The sequence below is a fragment of the Giraffa tippelskirchi genome, chromosome 3 (assembly GCF_054371585.1).
Source record: "Giraffa tippelskirchi isolate mGirTip1 chromosome 3, T2T-mGirTip1v1.2.pri, whole genome shotgun sequence".
NCBI lineage: Eukaryota > Metazoa > Chordata > Mammalia > Artiodactyla > Giraffidae > Giraffa > Giraffa tippelskirchi.
In genome coordinates, this window is record NC_137277.1 from 61,793,934 (window position 1) to 61,814,471 (window position 20,538).

The 20,538-nt window shown below is 38.7% G+C and overlaps 1 protein-coding gene across 1 annotated transcript in view; it reads left to right on the forward strand.

Annotated features, from left to right (window-relative positions):
• The window catches only part of CA10 (carbonic anhydrase 10 (inactive)), an 859,345-nt gene that overhangs the window by 828,077 nt on the left and 10,730 nt on the right, over window positions 1-20,538 (forward strand). Inside the window, exons 5-6 of the mRNA XM_081576112.1 lie at window positions 2,093-2,188; window positions 17,285-17,357. Of these exons, the coding sequence (XP_081432238.1) occupies window positions 2,093-2,188; window positions 17,285-17,357 (169 nt within the window). The remainder of the gene's footprint in view (window positions 1-2,092; window positions 2,189-17,284; window positions 17,358-20,538) is intronic.

A 20,538-nucleotide genomic window follows, 5' to 3' on the forward strand; every position in this document is an offset into this window, starting at 1 on the left:
CATGGCCTTTATTTTAAAGTCTATTTTTATCTGATATGAGTATTGCTGTTCTTGCTTTCTTTTGGTCTCCATTTGTGTGAAGTATCCTTTTCCAGCCCTTCATTTTCAGTCTGTATGTGTCCCTTGTTTTGAGGTGGGTCTCTTGTAGACAGCATATATAGGGGTCTTGTAGCCAGTCCTTGTCTTTTGGTTGGGGCATTCAACCCATTTACATTTAAGGTAATTATTGATAAGTATGATCCTGTTGCCATTTACTTTGTTGTTTTTCATTCGAGTTTATACACCTTTTCTGTGTTTCCTGTCTAGAGAATATCCTTTAGCATTTGTTGAAGGGCTGGTTTGGTGGTGCTGCATTCTTTCAGCTTTTGTTTGTTTGTAAGGCTTTTGATTTCTCCTTCATATTTGAATGAGATCCTTGCTGGGTATAGTAATCTGGGTTTTAGGTTTTTCTCTTTCATCACTTTAAGTATATCCTGCCATTCCCTTCTGGCCTGAAGGGTTTCTATTGAAAGATCAGCTGTTATCCTTATGGGGATCCCCTTGTGTATTATTTGTTCTTTCATCTACTAGTTTTACAGCTTCAGGTTTAATACATAAGTCTTTAATCTACTTTTAGTTGACTTCTATATGTGGTATGAAGCAAAGTCCAATTTCATTATTCTGCATGGGATAGTTAGTTTTCCCAAAATAATTTATTGAAGAGCCTATCTTGTATCATTATGTGTTCTTGACACCCTTGTTGAAGATCAGTTGACAGTAAGTGTGAGGATTTGTCTCAGGGTCCTCAGTTCTATTACTTTGTGGGTTCCCATGCCCTCCTCCAGGGGATCGTCCAGACCCAGGGATCTAACCTGCATCTCATCTTGTATGTCTCCTGCATTGTCAGGCAGGTTCTTTACCACTAGCGTGCCACCTGGTTAGTGCCATTTTTCTATTAGGAATATTGGCCTTTAGTTCTGTTTTCTTGCAGTGTCTTTGTCTGGCTTTGTGTCAGGATGAGTCTGGCCTAATAAAATGAATTTGGAAATGTTCTTTCTTCTTCTATGTTTTGGAATAGTTTAAGAATGATTGATATGAATTCTTATTTGAAAGATCGGTGGAACTCACCCACAAAACCATCTTGCCCAGGGATTTTTTTTTTTTTTTTTTTTGCTGAGAGGTTTTTGATTGCTACTTCAATCACCTTATTTGTACTCATCTGTTCAGATTTCTATTTTCTCTTGATGCAACATTGGTAGGTTGTATGTTTCTATGAATTTACTCATTTAATGTTTTTTAAACTGTTTGTGTGTATGAGTTATAAACACAAAAAAATATCTGGAAGGATATGTACTAAACTCTTAATAATCATACTGCTTGGACTACAATTAGAAAGAGGTGGGGGAGGGGCTTTTGTTTCAATTTCTCTATTGTTTAGTTTATTACAAAATTATACTCCCATATTGTTAAAACATATTTCAAAACCACAGCCTGAAATGAATACATAAAGGCTCAACAGGCAGATTACTGATCTTCATTCAATGCAAGTTAAGTCCTGCACAGATAACCTGTCCAGGCTGATGCATCAGAAACCTAAGCCACCAACTTCCTCTCCCTCAGGAGCACTTCATCTTGCAGGCTGGCCAGTCTCCTCCTGAGTCACTTGACTGACAGGATCTAGCAATTCCCTGCTTGCCCATGGCCATGAGGAAGATTTACCTGCTTCTGATGGCAACTGTAGGTGCAGCCTGGAAAGCTGGCCCACCTCTGTAGGGCTTTTCTGCTTCTAAAAAGGGAAAATAACTTTACATACCCTTTAGAGAAAATGTCCCCAAATGAAGCCAGAGCCAGATGGGCACTGAAATTATTAAAGTCATGATTGTTACCAGAAAATAATTGTAAATATGAATGGGTATTTTTGTATGTGTGCATTCATGTGCATGTATTTTATGACACATGCCATATCCCTGAAATCTCAATTATAGGATTATCTTTCTAATTGTTTTCCAATTTACAGTTTACCCTTATGTAGGGTGGCTTTGGGGGTGCCTCACATCTTTTAATGTTACATTGTTGTTCTCATTATTGCATTATTGCTTTTTCCTCCTGCCAGGTGCAGCTCATCCACTATAACCACGAGCTATATACCAATGTCACAGAAGCTGCAAAGAGCCCAAATGGATTGGTGGTAGTATCTATATTTATAAAAGTAAGTGTGTTGCATTCCTTCATTCTTCTCTTCTTATCATTTCCACCCCAATCAGAATATCAGTTTATAGTCCCATTGAATCTTAGAAAAATAGAAAAATAACCCAAGCTGCATAGATGTTACCAAAGGGAAATATCTATGCCCAATATTTATGTCCATGAGATTTATGAAAAATAAAGACCCTTTCAGAGAGATACAAAAACAATGAGTTCAGAGCACTAGGGCCTGAGGATCCAGGTAGTCTCTGTCCTGGAGAGAAAAACGATTCTGGACCCAGGGGCAGGTTTTAGGTCCCACTCATGCAGAAGAATCAGAAGGAATCAATGGAAGGGGAGATGATTTCTCACTGATATCCTCCAGGATTAAAGGGCTGTCAATCAGATGACCCTTGGAAAAAGGGATAAAAAGAAAATGCGAGATGTCCCTTCCCTCCAGGCACTGCACTAAACAGTTCCCTCCAGCTTTCAGGAATTGCTCTGAAATTCATCTTTCCCTCCCAGTTTACCTCTTTCATGTAAACATCCCTGTGAATAATTAAGAAAATTCACCAATTCTGGCTTTATGACATTCTAGGATGGCTCCACATCCCCTTATAGTCATCATCAACAACAGACTTCCAACAAATAAAAGTTTAAGTTGTTAAAAAATTACACAACATTTTGACAGTTGTTGAGTGAAACAGGTTTGCAAATTTAAAAAAAAAAGAAGAAGCACCTGTCACCAGGCACTAGGAAAGGCTGCTAACAGGACTGATCCTTTCACTATAGCCAGTGGATTATGGAAAAGGCTACCACTATAGCTATATCTCTTGAACCCCTGGCCATTGGCTTCCCTGTGCACCTCCTCACTGGCTGGACTATATCTCTTGCAGCCACTGATCCCCCCTGCACCTGTTTTTGCCGGGGCTCCTGTGACCCAGCAGCCAGGCCACCTCCATGCCCTGTCCTCATCAGGTCAGACCTGAGTGCTTTGGGGAAGCCTCAGGAGCAGACCTCTGTGGGAGGCCCACATGGAGAGGTGGGGCTAAAGCCTTAGCTAAAGCCCAATATAGTGACTAAAGAAGAGGAATGAAAATCTTCTTATATAATTGCACAAGCCACAAGTTAAATCCCCATGATCAGCTTGATAAACTCTGCATCTGTGGAATATATGAATAGACAATGAGTGTTCCCACAACTGAGACCAGTCGATGGGGTCAAGTACATATGATGATTGGGCCAGGTCAGAGTCTGAGCTGCCCACACATTGTCCACAGCAAGTCCAGAAGCCTACCTAGAGAATACCAGGGAAAGCAGAGTTTGGCTGGGGGATCATAGTGGGGGTAAAAACACTGACAGATGAGACACCAGGAAAATATTCTTATTGCTATTTTTATTTGTTCTGTTCTGTTGCTGCTTTCATTATTTTTAATGTAATTTTTATTTTTCTATTTTTACTTTACCTTTCCTTTATTTTGTGTTCTTTCCTTTCTGTGTTTTTAACATTTATTTTACTTTATTTTTAGTTTGTATTCTACTTTGGTTTTCTTTCTTGTTTTTCTTAGTTTTGTTTTTAATTGCTCTGATTTTGTTTTTAGGTTCTTTTATATGTCTGGTTGCTCTCTGGTTTTTTATTTTCATTGTTTTTGTTTCTTTTTTTATATTAATTTTTATTTTTCTTTGTTTCATTTTTCTTTTACCATTTATCTTGGGTTTTATTTGTTTTCCTTTTTAAAAAACTATTGCTCTTTGTTTTTGTTTTTGCTATTTGTCTTGGGTTTTGTTTGTCTGTTCATTTTATTTCCTGACCTTTTTTTCATTGCACTGTGTGGCTTGCAGGATCATGGTTCCCTAACCAGGGGTTAAGCTTGAGCCTCTGAAGTGGGAGTGCTAAGGCCAGGACATTGGACCACTGGAGAATTCCTTCTTGTTGTTGTTCAGTCACTAAATCATGTCCAGCTCTTTGCAACCCCATGGACTGCAACACCTCAGGCTCCTCTGTCTTTCATTATCTCACAGAGTTTGTTCATATTCCTGTCCGTTGAGTCAATGATGTTATCAAGCATATTCTTTACCACTGCACCAACTGGGAAATCACAGAGAATTCTGACACCCAGGGAATATTAATTGGCAAGATCTCAACAGAAAGTCTCCACCTTGACTCCAAGGTGCTTAATATATCATGCTAAAAAACAAGGATAACTGTAAAACAAACCTACCTACTAGCAGACAGGCTGTCTAAAGTGCTAAGCACACAGATATACCAAAACACACCACATGATGTGGGTCTGCCCATCAGAGGGATGAAACTCAGCTCTACCCATCAGAGCACAGGCACTAGTCCTTCCCAACAGGAAACCTACACAAGCCACTGGGCCAACCTCATCCACTGGGGGCAGATACCATAAGCAAGAGGAGCAATGGCCCTACAACCTACAGAAAGGAGAATTCAAAGACAGTAGGTTAGACACAATGAGAAGATTAATAAATATATTCAGTTCAGTTCAGTTGCTCAGTCGTGTCGGACTCTTTGCGACCCCATGAATTGCAGCACGCCAGGCCTCTCTGTCCATCACCAACTCCCGGAGTCTACCCAAACCCATGTGCATAGAGTCAGTGATGCCATCCAACCATCTCATCCTCTGTCGTCCCCTTCTGCTCCCGCCCCCAATCCTACCCAGAATTAGGGTCTTTTCCAATGAGTCAACTCTTCGCATGAGGTGGCCAAAGTATTGGAGTTTCAGCCTCAACATCAGACCTTCCAATGAACACCCAGGATTGATCTCCTTTAGGATGGATTGATTGGATCTCCTTGCAGTCCAAGGGACTCTCAAGAGTCTTCCAACACCACAGTTCAAAAGCATCAATTCTTTGGCGCTCAGCTTTCTTCACCGTCCAACTCTCACAACCATACATGACCACTGGAAAAACCATAGCCTTGACTAGATGGACTTTTGTTGGCAAAGTAATGTCTCTGCTTTTAAATATGCTATCTAGGTTGGCCATAACCTTCCTTCCAAAGAGCAACCATCTTTTAATTTCATGGCTGCAGTCACCATCAGCAGTGATTCTGGAGCCCCAAAAAATAAAGTCTGACACTGTTTCCACTGTTTCCCCATCTATTTCCCATGAAGTGTTGGGACCAGATGCCATGATCTTAGTTTTCTGAATGTTGAGATTCAAGCCAACTTTTTCACTCTCCTCTTTCACCTTCATCAAGAGGCTCTTTAGTTCTTCTTCACTTTCTGCCATAAGGGTGGTGTCATCCGCATATCTGAAGTTATTGATATTTCTCCTGGCAATCTTGATTCCAGCTTGTGTTTCTTCTAGCCCAGCGTTTCTGATGATGTACTCTGCATATAAGTTAAAAAAGCAGGGTGACAATATACAGCCTTGACGTACTCCTTTTCCTATTTTGAACCAGTCTGTTATTCCATGTCCAGTTCTAACTGTTGCTTCCTGACCTGCATAAAGGTTTCTCAAGAGACAGGTCAGATGGTCTGGTATTCCCATCTCTTTCATAATTTTCCACAGTTTATTCTGATCCACACAGTCAAAGGCTTTGGCATAGTCAATAAAGCAGAAATAGATGTTTTTCTGGAACTCTCTTGCTTTTTCGATGATCCAGTGGATGTTGGCAATTTGATTTCTGGTTCCTCTGCCTTTTCTAAAACCAGCTTGAACATCTGGAAGTTCACGGTTCACGTATTGCTGAAGCCTGGCTTGGAGAATTTTCAGCATTACTTTACTAGCATGTGAGATGAGTGCAATTGTGCAGTAGTTTGAGCACTCTTTGGCATTGCCTTTCTTTGTGATTGGAACGAAAACTGACCTTTTCCAGTTCTGTGGCCACTGCTGAGTTTTCCAAATTTGCTGGCATATCGAGTGCAGCACTTCCACAGCATCATCTTTCAGGATTTGAAATAGCTCAACTGGAATTCCATCATCTCCACTAGCTTTGTTTGTAGTGATGCTTTCTAAGGCCCACTTGACTTCACATTCCAGGATGTCTGGCTCTAGGTGAGTGATCACACCTTCGTGATTATCTGGGTCATGAAGATCTTTTTTGTGCAGTTCTTCTGTGTATTCTTGCCACCTCTTCTTAATATCTTCTGCTTCTGTTAGGTCCATACCATTTCTGTCCTTTATCGAGCCTATCTTTGCATGAAATGTTCCTTTGGTATCTCTAATTTTCTTGAAGAGATCTCTAGTCTTTCCCAATCTGTTGTTTTCCTCTATTTCTTTGCACTGATCACTGAGGAAGGCTTTCTTATCTCTCCTTGCTATTCTTTGGAACTCTGCATTCAGATGGGAATATCTTTCCTTTTCTCCTTTGCTTTTTGCTTCTCTTCTCTTCCCAGCTATCTGTAAGGCCTCTTCAGACAGCCAGTTTGCTTTTTTGCATTTCTTTTCAATGGGGATTTTCTTGATCCCTGTCTCCTGGACAATGTCATGAACCTCTGTCCATAGTTCATCAGGCATTCTGTCTATCAGGTCTAGTCCCTTAAATCTATTTGTCACTTCTACTGTATACTCATAAGGGATTTGATCTAGGTCATACCTGAATGGACTAGTGGTTTTCCCTACTTTCTTCAATTTAAGTCTGAATTTGTCAATAAGCAGTTCATGATCTGAGCCACAGTCTGCTCCTGGTCTTGTTTTTGCTGACTGTATAGAGCTTCTCCATCTTTGGCTGCAAAGAATATAATCAGTCTGATTTCGGTGTTGACCATCTAGTGATGTCCATGTGTAGAGTCTTCTCTTGTGTTGTTGGAATAGGGTGTTTGCTATTACCAGTGCGTTCGCGTGGCAAAACTCTGTTAGCCTTTCCCCTGCTTCATTCTGTACTGCAAGGCCAAACTTGCCTGTTACGCCAGGTGTTTCTTGACTTCCTACTTTTGCGTTCCAGTCCCCTATAATGAAAAGGACATCTTTTTTGGGTGTTAGTTCTAGAAGGTCTTGTAGGTCTTCATAGAACCGTTCAACTTCAGCTTCTTCGGCATTACTGGTTGGGGCATAGACTTGGATTACCGTGATATTGAATGGTTTGCCTTGGTAAATATATATAATAAATATATAAATATTATAAATATATAAATATATCATAATATATAATTAAATGAAGAGGAAATAAGCAGTCTATCTGAAAAAATAATTCCAAGTAGTGATTGTAAAGATGACCCAAATTTCAGAAATAAACTTGGAGGCATGGACAGAAGATAGATGAAGTGTTTAACAAAGACTTCATGAACTGAAGAACAAATAGTAATGAACAACACAACAACTGAAATTAAAACCACACTAGTGCATATATATGGATTTTGAAAGATGGTAACAATAACCCTATATGCAAGACAGAATAAGAGACACAGATGCATAGAAGTCTTATGGACTCTGAGGGAGAAGGTGAGGGTGGCATGTTCTGAGAGAATAGCACTGAAACATGTATATTATCATATGTGAAACAGAACACCATTCCAGGTTCAATGCATGAGACAAATGCTCAGGGCTGGGGCAATGGGATGACCCAGAAGGATGGGATGGGGAGAGAGGTGGGAGGGGGGTTCAAGATGGGAAACACATGCAAACACATGGCTGATTCATGTCAATGTATGGCAAAACCCACTACAATATTGTAAAGTAATTATCCGCCAACTAAAATAAATAAATTAAACACACACACACACACACACACACACTAGAAGGACTCAATAGCAGAATAACTGAAGCAGAAGAAAGGATAAGTGACAAAGAAGATAGAAAGTTGGAAATAACTTCTTCAAAGCAGAATAGAGAAAAAAAGAATGAAAAGAAATGAAGACAGTCTCAGAGACTTCTGTGACAATGCTAAACACAATAACATACAAGTAATAAGGGTCCCAGAAGAAAAAGAGATAGAGAAAGTGTCCTAGAAAATATTTCAAAAGATTTATAGTTGAAAACTTCCCTAACATGGGAAAAAAAATAGTCACCCAAGTCTGGGAAGCAAAGAGAATCTCATACAGGATACAACCCAAGAAGAAACACACCAAGACATATATTAATCAAACTAACAAAAATTAAAAGAAAAATAATAAAAGCAGTAAGGGAAAAACAATAAATAACATATCAGGGAATCCTAAGGTATCAGCTGCTGTTTCAGCAGAAACTCTGCAGCCCAGAAGGGAGTGGCAGGATATATTTAAAGTAATGAAAGGGGAAAACCTACAACCAAAATTACTCTATCTAGCAAAGATCTCATTCATATTCAAAAGAGAAATCAAAAGCTTCCCAGATAAGCAAAAGCTAAGAGAATTCAGTACCAACAAACTAGCTTTATAAAAATTGTTGAAAAAACTTCTCTAGATGCTAAACAAAAGAAAAGAAAAAAGAACAACAGCAAAAAATTCAAACCCAACACAATTAAGTAAATGGTAAGAGAAACATACCTATTGATAATTACCTTAAATGTAAATGGATTAAATGTGTCAGCAAAAAGACACAGATGGCTGAATGGATTCTAAAAAGACTGTATATGTACTGTCCACAAGAAGTCCACTTCAGACTTAGGGACACATGTGACAGAAAATGAGAAGAAAAAATATGTTCCATGGAAATGTAAATAAAAAGAGAGTGGGAATACCAATACTCATATCAGAAATAAAATAGACTTTAAAATAACATCTGTTACAAGCGACAAGGAAGGGCACTACATAATGATCACGAGATCAACCCAAGAAGAAGATATAACAAATGTAAATATTTATGCACCTAACATAGGAGCACCTCAATACATAAAGCAAATGCTAACAGCCATAAAAAGGGAAATCAATAGTAACACAATAATAGTGGGGTATTTTATCGTCCCAACTACACCAATGGACTGATCATCCAAACAAAAATGTTAATAAGAAAACAAAGACCTTAAATGACACATTAAAACAGAGACTCAATTGATATTTTTAGGACAATACATCTAAAAGCAGCAGAATACACTTTTTCCTCAAGTGCACACAAAACACTCTCCAGGATAGGTCATATATTAAGTAACATATCAAGTCTTGGTAAATTTAAGAAAATTGAAATTGCATCAAGTATCTTTTCCAAAAAAAAAACAAACAGTAAAAACCACAAACACATGGACACTAAATAATATGCTGCTAAGTAGCCAAAAGATAATTGAAGAAATCAAAGAGAAATTTAAAAATACTTAGAAACAAATGACAATGAAAACACAACAACTTGAAACTTATATGATGCAGCAAAAGCAATTCTAAGAGGGAAAAGAAATGCAATCCTACCTCAAGATTCAAGAATAATCTCAAATAAACAACCTAACCTTACAATTAAAGCAACTAGAGAAAGAAGAAAAAGTTAGTAGGAGAAAAAAAAAGTTATGAAGGTCAGAGCAGAAATAAATGAAATAGAAATGAAGGAAACAAGAGTAAAGATCAATGAAACTGAAAGTTCATTGTTTGAGAAGATTTTTTAAAAAAATGATCAACCTCAGCTATATTCCCCAAGGGGAAAAAAAGGGAAGGGACTCAAATCAATAAAACTATAAATGAAAAAGGAGGGATTATTAAATAAAATTAAATCAATTAAATTAACACAGTGGACATTGCAGAAATATAAACGGTCATAAGGGACTACTACAAACAACTATATGCCAATAAAATGGGAAATCTAGAAGAAATTAACAAATTCTGTAAAAGGTACAACCTTCCAAGATTGAACCAGAAAGAAACAGAAAATATTAACAGACCAATCACAAGTAATACAAATGAAACTCTGATTAAAATTTTTTCAATACACAAAAGCCCAGAACCAGATGGCTTCACAGATGAATCCTATCAAGCATTTAGAGACGACTTAATGCTTATTGTTCTCAAACTCTTCCAAAAATTTTGCATAAAGAGGGACAACCCAAATTCATTCTACAAGGCCACTATCACCCTGATACCAAAACCAGACAAAGATATCCCCCAAAACAGCCCAATATCACCAATGAATATAGATATGATATTCCTCAACAAAATACTAGCAATCTGAATCCAACAATACATTAAGAGCATTATACATCATGATCAAGCAGGGTTTATCCAAGGGGTGTAAGGATTCATCACTGTATGCAAATCGATCAATGTGATAAAACATGTTAACAAACTGAAAAGTAAAAACCATGTGCCATTTGATCATCTCAATAGATGCAGAAAAAATCTTTTGGCAAACTTCAACACTCATTTATGATTTAAAAAAAGTGCAGAAAATGGACATAGAGGGAACATACCTCAACATAATAAAGGCTATATATGACAAAACACCTGCAAACAATCTCCTCAATGGTGAAAATTTGAAAGCATTTCCTCTAAGATCAGGAACTAGAAAACAGATTGTCTTCTCTCACCATTATTATTCAACGTAGTCTTGGAAGTATACTAGTCACAGCAATCAGGGAAGAAAAAGAAATAAAAGGAATCCAAATTGGAAAAAAACAAAAAGTAAAGCAGTCATTATTTGCAGATGACATGATACTATTCATAGAAAATCCTAAAGATGCCACCAGAAAACTACTAGAGATAATCAATGAATTTAGTAAAGTCACAAGAGACAGAATTAATACACAGAAATCTGAATCCCTATATGCTATCAATGGACCATCTGAAAGAGAAATCAAGAAAATAATCTCATTTACCATTTCATCAAACATAATAAAATACCTAGGAATAAACCTCCCTAAGGAGGCAAAAGATCTATATGCAGAAAACTATACTGTGATAAAAAAAAATCAAAGATGACACAAACAGATGGAAAATATGTCATGTTCTTGGATTCTAAGAACCAATATTTTGAAAATGACTATATTACCCAAAGCAATCTATAAATTCAATGCAGTCTCATCAAATCACCGATGGCATTTTTCACAGAACCAGAACAGAAAATTATACAATTTGTATGGAAATACAAAAGGTCACGAAAAACCAAATCAATCTTGAGAAAGAAAAACAGCTGGACAACCAGGTTCCCTGACTTCTTATTACAGGCAAAGATACAGTCATCAAGACAGTATGGTACTGGCACAAAAAACAGAAATGCAGATCAACGGAAAAGGATAAGAAAACCAGAGATAAACTCACACACCGATGAACCTTGTCATGCACCTTATCTTTGATAAACGAGACAAGAATACACAATGGAGAAAAGATAACCTCTTAAGAAATGGTGCTGGGCTGTTGGTGGGAATGCAAACTAGTACAGCCACTATGGAGAACAGTGTGGAGATTTCTTAAAAAACTGGGAATAGAACTGCCATATGACCCAGCAATCCCACTGCTGGGCATACACACCGAGGAAACCAGAATTGGAAGAGACGCGTGTACCCCAATGTTCATCGCAGCACTGTTTACAATAGCCAGGACATGGAAGCAACCTAGATGTCCATCAGCAGACGAATGGATAAGGAAGCTGTGGTACATATACACAATGGAATATTACTCAGCCATTAAAAAAAATACATTTGAATCGGTTCTACTGAGATGGATGAAACTGGAGCCCATTATACAGAGTGAAGTAAGCCAGAAAGAAAAACAACAATACAGTATACTAATGCATATATATGGAATTTGAAAGATGGTAACGATAACCCTATATGCGAGACAGAATAAGAGACACAGATGCATGGAACAATTTTATGGACTCTGAGGGAGAAGGTGAGGGTGGGACGTTCTGGGAGAATAGCATTGAAACATGTATATTATCATATGTGAAACAGAACACCATTCCATGTTCGATGCATGAGACAAGGGCTCAGGGCCGGGGCAATGGGATGATCCAGAAGGATGGGATGGGGAGGGAGGTGGGTGGGGGGTCCAGGAGGGGGAACACATGTAAACCCATGGCTGATTCATGTCAATGTATGGCAAAAACTATTGCAATGTTGTGAAGTGATTGGCCCCCAACTAAAATAAATAAATTTATAAAAAAAAAAAAAAAGGCAAAATAAATAAATAAAAGGCAAAAAAAAAAAAAAAAGAAATGGTGCTGGGAAAACTGGACAGTTACATGTAAAATAATAAAATCAGAACACTCTAACACCATGTATAAAAATAAAGTCAAAATGATTTAAAGACCTAAAGTAAGATAGGATAATATAAATTCTTAGAGGAAAACATAGGCAGAATACTCTCTGACATAAATTGTAGGAGAATCTTTTTTGAGCCACCTCCTAGAGTAATAAAAGTAAAACAAAAATAAACAAATGAGACCTAATTAAACTTAAAAGCTTTTGCATAGCAAAGGAAACCATAAACAAGATGAAAAGACAGCTCTCGGAGAAAATATTTGCAAACAGAACAACTAGCAAAAGATTAATCTCTAAAATATAATTTATATGTTCAATATAAAAAAATCAATCAAAAATTGGGCTGAAGACCTAAACAGATATTTATCCAAAAAAATACAGATGGCCAACAAAGCCATGAAAAGATGATTAGCATCACTAATTCCTAGAGAAATGTAAACCAAAACTTCAATGGTGTATCACCTCACACCAGCCAGACTATAATTAAAAAAATCTACAAAAAAAAAATTGTAAAGCAATTATCCTCCAATTAAAAATAAATGTTTAAAAATTATACAAACAGTAAATGTTGGAGAGAGTGTGGAGAAAAGTAAACCTTTTTGCACTGTTGGTGCAAATGCAAATTGATACAGCCACCATGGAAAACCATATGGAGGTTCCTTAAAAAACTAAAAATAAAACTACCATATGACCCAGAAACATGACTACTGTTCTTATTTCCAAAGTCATAATGCAAAAGGACATATGCACCCCAATGTTCACTGTAACACTATTTACAATAATCATGAATGAAATCAGTCTAAATGTCCATCAACAGAGGAACAGAACAGATAAAGAATATATGATATATATATATATATATATATAAAATTTGCATATATATACAATGGGATATTACTTAGCCATAAAAAGGAACGATACTGGATCATTTGTAGAGACTATCATACCTAGATAGCGGACCTAGATAATGGACATAGAGATCACCATCTAGATAATGGACCTAGAGACTATCATACAGAGTTAAGTAAGTCAGAAAGAGAAAAACCAAGTATCATGTATTAACACATATATGTGGTATCTAGGGAGAAGGCAATGGCACCCCACTCCAGTACTCTTGCCTGGAAAATCCCATGGACGGAGGAGCCTGGTAGGCTACAGTCCATGGGGTCGCTAAGAGTCGGACATGACTGTGCGACTTCACTTTCCCTTTTCCCTTTCATGTACTGGAGAAGGAAATGGCAACCCACTCCAGTATTCTTGCCTGGAGAATCCCAGGGACGGCGGACCCTGGTGGGCTGCCATCTATGGGGTCGCACAAAGTCGGACACGACTGAAGCAACTTAGCAGCAGCAGCAGCAGCAGTGGTATCTAAAAAAATGGTATGTATGATCTTATTTGCAAAACAGAAATAGAGACACAGATATAGCATACAAATGTATGGACACCAAGGTGAGAAGAAGGCGTTAGATGATTTGAGAAATTGGAATTGACATATATACACTACTGTTACTGTATATAAAATAGCTAACTAATGAGGACCTACTGTATAGCTCAGGGAATGCTACTTAGTGAGAGCTCTGTTGTGACCTGAATGGGAAGGAAATCCAAAAAGAGGGTATTATATGCATATGTATAGCTACTTCACTTTTCTATACAGTGGAAACTAACACAACATTGTAAAACAGATATACTCCAATAAAAATTAATTTTAAAAAAGTTACTCTGGTCCTGGGGATGTTCCTTGATTAGATTTCATTTCTGCTCCCTGAGATAATTAACTTGTTCACAATCCTCTGAATCTCTCGGCTCTACCTCTAGGATTTTCAACTCTTTGGGTAAAAAATATCTGTTACTCTCATTCTGATTTCTATCCATTGAATGTCAGAAGTCCAGAAATCTTACTTCTTTTTGAACTATTGCAATTTTTTTTGTCCAAGCACGTAGTTCTTTTATTGGTATAATGGATTTTAAAACTTCATAAATTTTCTATGAATCTGATGCATATCTACTCTATATAAGTCCTAAAATTCACTACTTCTGAAGTAGTGAATTTCATCTATTTTTTTTTTTTCAGGACAGGGCTTTCTCTACTCTGGCTGTGGCAAACTCCTGTAGGGAAAAAAAATAATGTCCTTAGGATTATTAGCAGCCTATTTGTCTTGCTGAGGGCTCATATTTAGCTTAGAACTTTTAAAAGTATTACAAAGGGTCTTCTGTCCAAGTTCCTGTAGATCAAAATTTTGCCAAATGTTCTATCTCATAACTTGGTTCACCATTTTTTTCAGTCTCTACTAACAGTTGCTTCATTGTTTTTCAACCTCCATCTATAGCCTGAATTCAAAGCCAATATTAAGTGTGTACAAATTATTATGAAAACGAAACCTAAAATGGGCAACTCCCACTTTCAGATACCAGTTTTTACATCAATTAGCTTTTACTGTTTTCATATTCGTTTTAAACAATAAACATTTCTAATTTCTTAAAAAAAAAAAAGAAACTGTCTTTCCAAAAGGGGGGGGGGCAGGGCAGTGTGGCAGTTCTAAAAGTTGGCAGTCATTGTGCTAGCTTCTCGGGAAGTTTTAGCCAAACCATTAGAGGAAGTGCCCCAATCAGAACTTCGAATCTGATGACAGTCAATAGAAATTCAGCATTTGGCACTAGGGAGTTTTAACACAGCTCTCATGAAGACATTATTATCACACAGAATGGGCACATGGGCAACCCTAGGCACCACGCCCCCTCCCTCTTCATGAGCATCACCCTTTACAACAGGCACTTTGCTCTGTCTGGTCACTCAGCCTCCTAACTTCCTCTCCTCACCTGGGTCAGATCAAGCCTTTTTGTGGTCCCAGGAGAGCTGAACCCTGGACGTACTGCTGCCACTGACCACCAATTCCACCTCCTTTAGCTTGTCACTGGCAAATGTAGAAAAGGGCTTTTGACCAGGTAAGTATGATTTTAGGCTTTCTTAATCCCTAATAAAACTTCCCAAAGGAAATTGGTCTTGGTACAGACAGATCCTTCCAATCCCTGCTCTAATACCTCTTGGCATCATCACAGACCCTGTTATAATAAACAATAGATTCCCAAATGCGAGGCACTGAGACATGTACTTTACATACATATTTTATCATTTAACCCTAATAATAAACCTGTGGGGTAAGCATTAGTGTCCCTAAGGAAAATGAGGAAAATGGTACAGAGAATGTTTGACATTACATCCCCACTCATGTAGTTCATAATAGTACATCCAGGAAAGGAACCCAGGTCTTGCTTGACTTTAATATTGACACTAATGACCTTGTTCACATAGAGCTGGAAGGGAGAAAAGAGAAAACAACATTTAAAAACTTTTTTCCCCCACATCTCCTTGCTGCCCACAAACATAGGACAAACACCTATATCCCTCAACCAGCCCCAATTATGACATTGATAACTTCTTGTTGTGTTCAACCTGGGACATACTTACTCTTATGCAGCCTGAAGGCATTTTGCAATATTATGCAATGCATATCCAAGGGCTCACATCTCCAGTAACTTTCCCAATGCCAGGCCTTCTGTGAGTAACTCTCGTGACCAGCATGGACTGCCCAACAGCTCTTGACCTTTGGTGAGTGCCTCAGCCTCTGCCACTGACATTGCCTCACTTTGCTCAAAGTTTCTGAGTCAGTGAATGTCATCCTGGCAATGTGGTCACATTACAGCTGACAGGGTGATTGATTTGCCAGAAGTGAGCCTTCTAACTGAAAACTACTGGAATGTTTCACAGGCTTCTGCAGAAACACTCATTCCACTGAGATTACTGATACAGGTCCTGATTGTTTCCATGTAGGTTATTTAGAGGAACTTATGCCCCAGACCCTGAGATCAGTAAAAGGATTGTCCTCACTCCTGCATCTTCTTAGGACAGTTTGGCCCTTCCACTCTTTCCCTGAGCAAACCTGAAGCTTTCAGGCTGGATCTCAAAATAAGCTACAACATTTCTATCTTTGTCAAACGTAATCAACTCCCAGATGCTCCACAGTGAATCATCCAAGCTGTGACTTGCCATTCACTCATTCCCAAACTGATTGTGCATGGGACACAGGCCAGACTTTTCTGGGCACTGATACCTAGAAACGACATGAACAAAGCCTCTGGCACTCTTCCCCTCCTTCTGATTTTTCTACCTTCCTTTCAAAGTTCCCTGCAAGGTAAGCAGTAACAGAAATTGAGAAGCCCCATATCTAGGTCAGCTGAACCCTTGAGATGTCAATTGACCAAAATCTGAGTCATAAAAGGGTTGGAATTTTTTGTCAAAATAAGAGATTTGTTTATCTATGGATTTTACTTATCTCTGTCCCCTCCTAATCCCCCACCTTTCCTATAACCACAGGGAACAGAGATTTGGCTATGATTGCTGCTCAGTCACACACCATTAACTTCCTATTTAAGTGCATATATACCAAGTACATATTTTATCCTCTCACCCACAGAGTCAACACACTAGAGCCCACAAATTGTCTGTGTGCACTTTGGAAATTTTTCAATTATTTTCAATCAGCTCAAAAGGGTCTAGTCCTAATGTTAACTCTGCCCAGACTCATCAGGTACCAGGAAACCAAGGCACCCAATTAAAGGACGTGGCAGATTCCTTACCTAACAGGACAATCTGTTTTTGACTCTCCTTTCATGGGTTGTATCAGCACAAATACTCTGGGTACTCTTTCTCTTTCTCTTTGTACTTGGATAACTATCCCCTTCCTAATATTTCACTCCCTACTCTCTACTTAAAACTCTCTAATGGTTCCCTGTTCCTAGAAAATAAACTTTAAATGCCCTAATATGACATTCAAAGCCTGGCATGAGCTAGCCGCTGCCTACCTCTTCTCTATCTTTACCTCCCATCCTTCCTCCATACTCTCACCTTCACCTACCCTGAAATGCTTCCCTAAGAATGACTAGTTCTCCTATGTCTATGGGTGCACAATATGTTTTTCCTCACCCTTCCTCCTTTTCCACCGAAGCACTTTGTTAACTTCTGCCTACCTTTTATTAATATTTTCTTTTTCCCCCTAGGTTTCTGATTCATCAAACCCATTTCTTAATCGAATGCTCAACAGAGATACTATCACAAGAATAACATATAAAAGTAAGTTTGGCTGAATTTTCTATATAGCAACTATTCTATAAAGGTTAGTCCTGTTTGAAGGCAGAAAGCCAGAACTAATGATCTCCAAGGGCCTCTTTCAGCTTCATGATCATTCAATTCTGTAGAAAATCACTCTGGAGAGTCAGGGTTGGCTAAGAAATAACTTATTTCAAGAAGAAACCCCCAGAGTGCCTTTTTCATCCACACCTGTCTAAAGCAATAATGATTATTGTGATGATGGTCATCATTATCCCATGGATTGATAATGAACTGGGAGACTCTACTAGCTGACAGACTCTACCATATCAGCTGGACACATTTGGGGCTTTGCCAATTATGTGATTGAGAAAGCATTCACCAAGTGGTTTGATCCAACTTCAACGCATTCCAAGGCCCTCAGCTGGACCACATCTCCCCCTCTGTTTCACTGGGTCTCCCTTTCAGGTGAGACAAGGTGGCATTTTTCTTCATGTCCATGTATGACACAATGAGCTATAGAATTCTGCCCAATTTCCTTGTGTTTTTAGAGTGTTTTATTCCCTGGATCTGTAAGCAGAAAAGAGATAATGGTGCAATGTTGAAAAGAGTAGAGTGGAAAGGATGCCACTGTCTTTTGCAGCAATCCCAAAGGTTGCAAGACTTGGCGAAAGTTATGGAAATAGTATGCACCAAGGAATTAAAGAAAATAATACAGGAAAATTTTTAACTAATTAGAAGTGAGCAGGAAAGTGGGATTTTGTCCTTAAGCAAAGAGCTTCCTCACTTTGTTTCCTCCTTTGTAAAGAAGTTGAAATTCAGTTTCTAAGGTCCTTCTAAATCTAGGATTTTGAATCTGATTTTTGCAAAAGTAAAAATCAGTACACAAACATTCTAACACCCCACATCCCTTTGGCATGTCCTCACTTGGTGGAGAACACTGCTATGGATGGTAATGTGGAAAGACAAAGTGAATGCCTTACAGATCTCACCTAGGACTGCTGGAGGAAGAGTGTGGATAACCCTCCTCTTGTTCAATTATTCATCAATTCAGCAAACATTTCTTTCATGCCTGCCTCATGACAGCATCAGGTGAGGCTCTTGGAATATAAAGATGGGCCAGACACAAGCCCTCCACACACAGCACCCACATATGAAGAGTTTGGGTATGCTGGGGATAATGAATGAACCTGGAGAATCAGCTAGAAGAATTATCTGCAAAACCATCCCACTCTTCCTCATAAGTACCCATAGAGTCCTCTTTAAGCTCAAACTTAGATTGCTCAGCAAAGGGAGACATTTCTGTGTTCGGTTGCAAATACATTTTATAACTGCTCAAAAGATTATTAGTTTTTTAACTTTTTTTTTTATTAAAAGAGCATACAAATTAAATAAAATGCTTTCGAATAATCTTGAATTTGCAGTTTAGAGACCATGAAAAGCCATCAAATTACACTTTAAACCCCAACACACCATCTAAGAGATTGCCAGCTGCGTCAACCATTAGTCAAACTTACACCCCACCCCACCTCACAGCTCTAAGCTGATTAATGTTAAGTGATGCGGCTGCTTCCAAAGATAAAACCAGTCATATGGGTTTTTGCTATGGGAAGGTGGCCTTTCACAAGAACAAGTGTCAATTCTGTTGAAAATAGGAGCTGGAAAACCAGGGTGACAGATCTTATTGGAAACAGTGATGAACTGCAGTTTTATGGCTGACGAGAACTTCAACTTCATCCACTTCAAGTGACGTGTTCCTGCTGATTCACCTCCACTGGGTCTGTAGGAAGTGAGAAAGACAGGCTTAGACAATAACTGAAGTGGATAGCAATGTTAAGACCAACAACCTTCATTTATCTGTTCACTCACTCATGTTACAAATATTAAATCATCCTGAGTGCCAGTGAATAGAGAGATCAATAGAACATGTTTCCCGTCCATGGGTCTCTCACTCTCTAGTCAGAGAGACAGACATACAATGGTGTTTCTTAAAGTTTTGTGTAATAAGCACAATGTATTAAAAATAAGAACAGAACTCTTGGGATCATAGAAAATCTGCCTAAAATTCATGGCAGAGTTTTAAATAGGGATTGCTGTTCAAATAAGTACTAAATAGATGAACAACCATTTGGTGAGGAAAGACAGAAGGAAAGAAAGGGAGGGAGGAACAGAGGAAAGAAGGTAGAGGAAGGGGGAGGGAGGGAAAAAAGAAGGGAGAGAAAGAAGGAGAGGAAAAGGAAGGAAAGAAGGAAGGGAGGAGAGAGTAAAGGACATTCCAAGCAGCATATACAAATGCAAGGAGAGGATTTAAAGGCCTCTGAAGAGTTCAAAGACAGGAAATTTGCCTTCATCAGCTCTTCTTCTGCATGGACACATGAGAATGACCTAGACACTGCAATGCCTAGGACATGTGGCTGAAAGGGATGGATTTTCTCAGCAGGAAAGTGCCAACACCCTTCTTTCTAGCTAATCACCTAGAGGCAGCCAGCCTGTGGAAATTTGGCCAAACAAGGGAGCAACAAGGAAGTTTCTGAAACAGGAGTCATGCCCGAGGACACAGCCAGTGAGTGGGAAACATAAGCCTGGGAAGTCCCTCCAGGGGCTCTGCAGGAGACAGCAGGTTATGCTGGCATTTTCCCATGAACTCTGGTAGACGATACCTCCGGCTCAAGGGCACCTATCAGAGTCCTCTGCTTTCATGCTTTTAAGCAAGCAAGAAAGAAAAGAATCCCCACAGCTACTATCCAACCACAATACTCAGGAGCACTTGACCTTGGCCCCTGACAACCCTCACAACCAACCCATTCTTCTGCTGCTACCCAGAATTAGACTTATAGCTTCAATCTGCCACACTCACTCAGATGTGTACACACTCGGCTAACTGCTTCAACATCAGGAACATGGAAGTAATGCTAGCTAAGCATTTTCCATACTCCAGGCTCTCTGCTAGAGCTTCACATGCAGCACCTCACCTGGTGCTCACATAGTTCTATTCCCAAAATAGGTATTAATAGCTATCTCGGTTTACAGATGAGGAAAGCAAAGCTCTAAGAAGTGAAGCCCTCTGTCAATGATACATATTTAGTGAGTGGCTCTATTAGTCAGCAAATTCTCCATAATGAACAAGCATTCAACAATAGACATTGATTTCTCACTGCTGCATCTGTGGATTGTTGGAGTGACTCTGTAAATCTGCAGGTCAGAT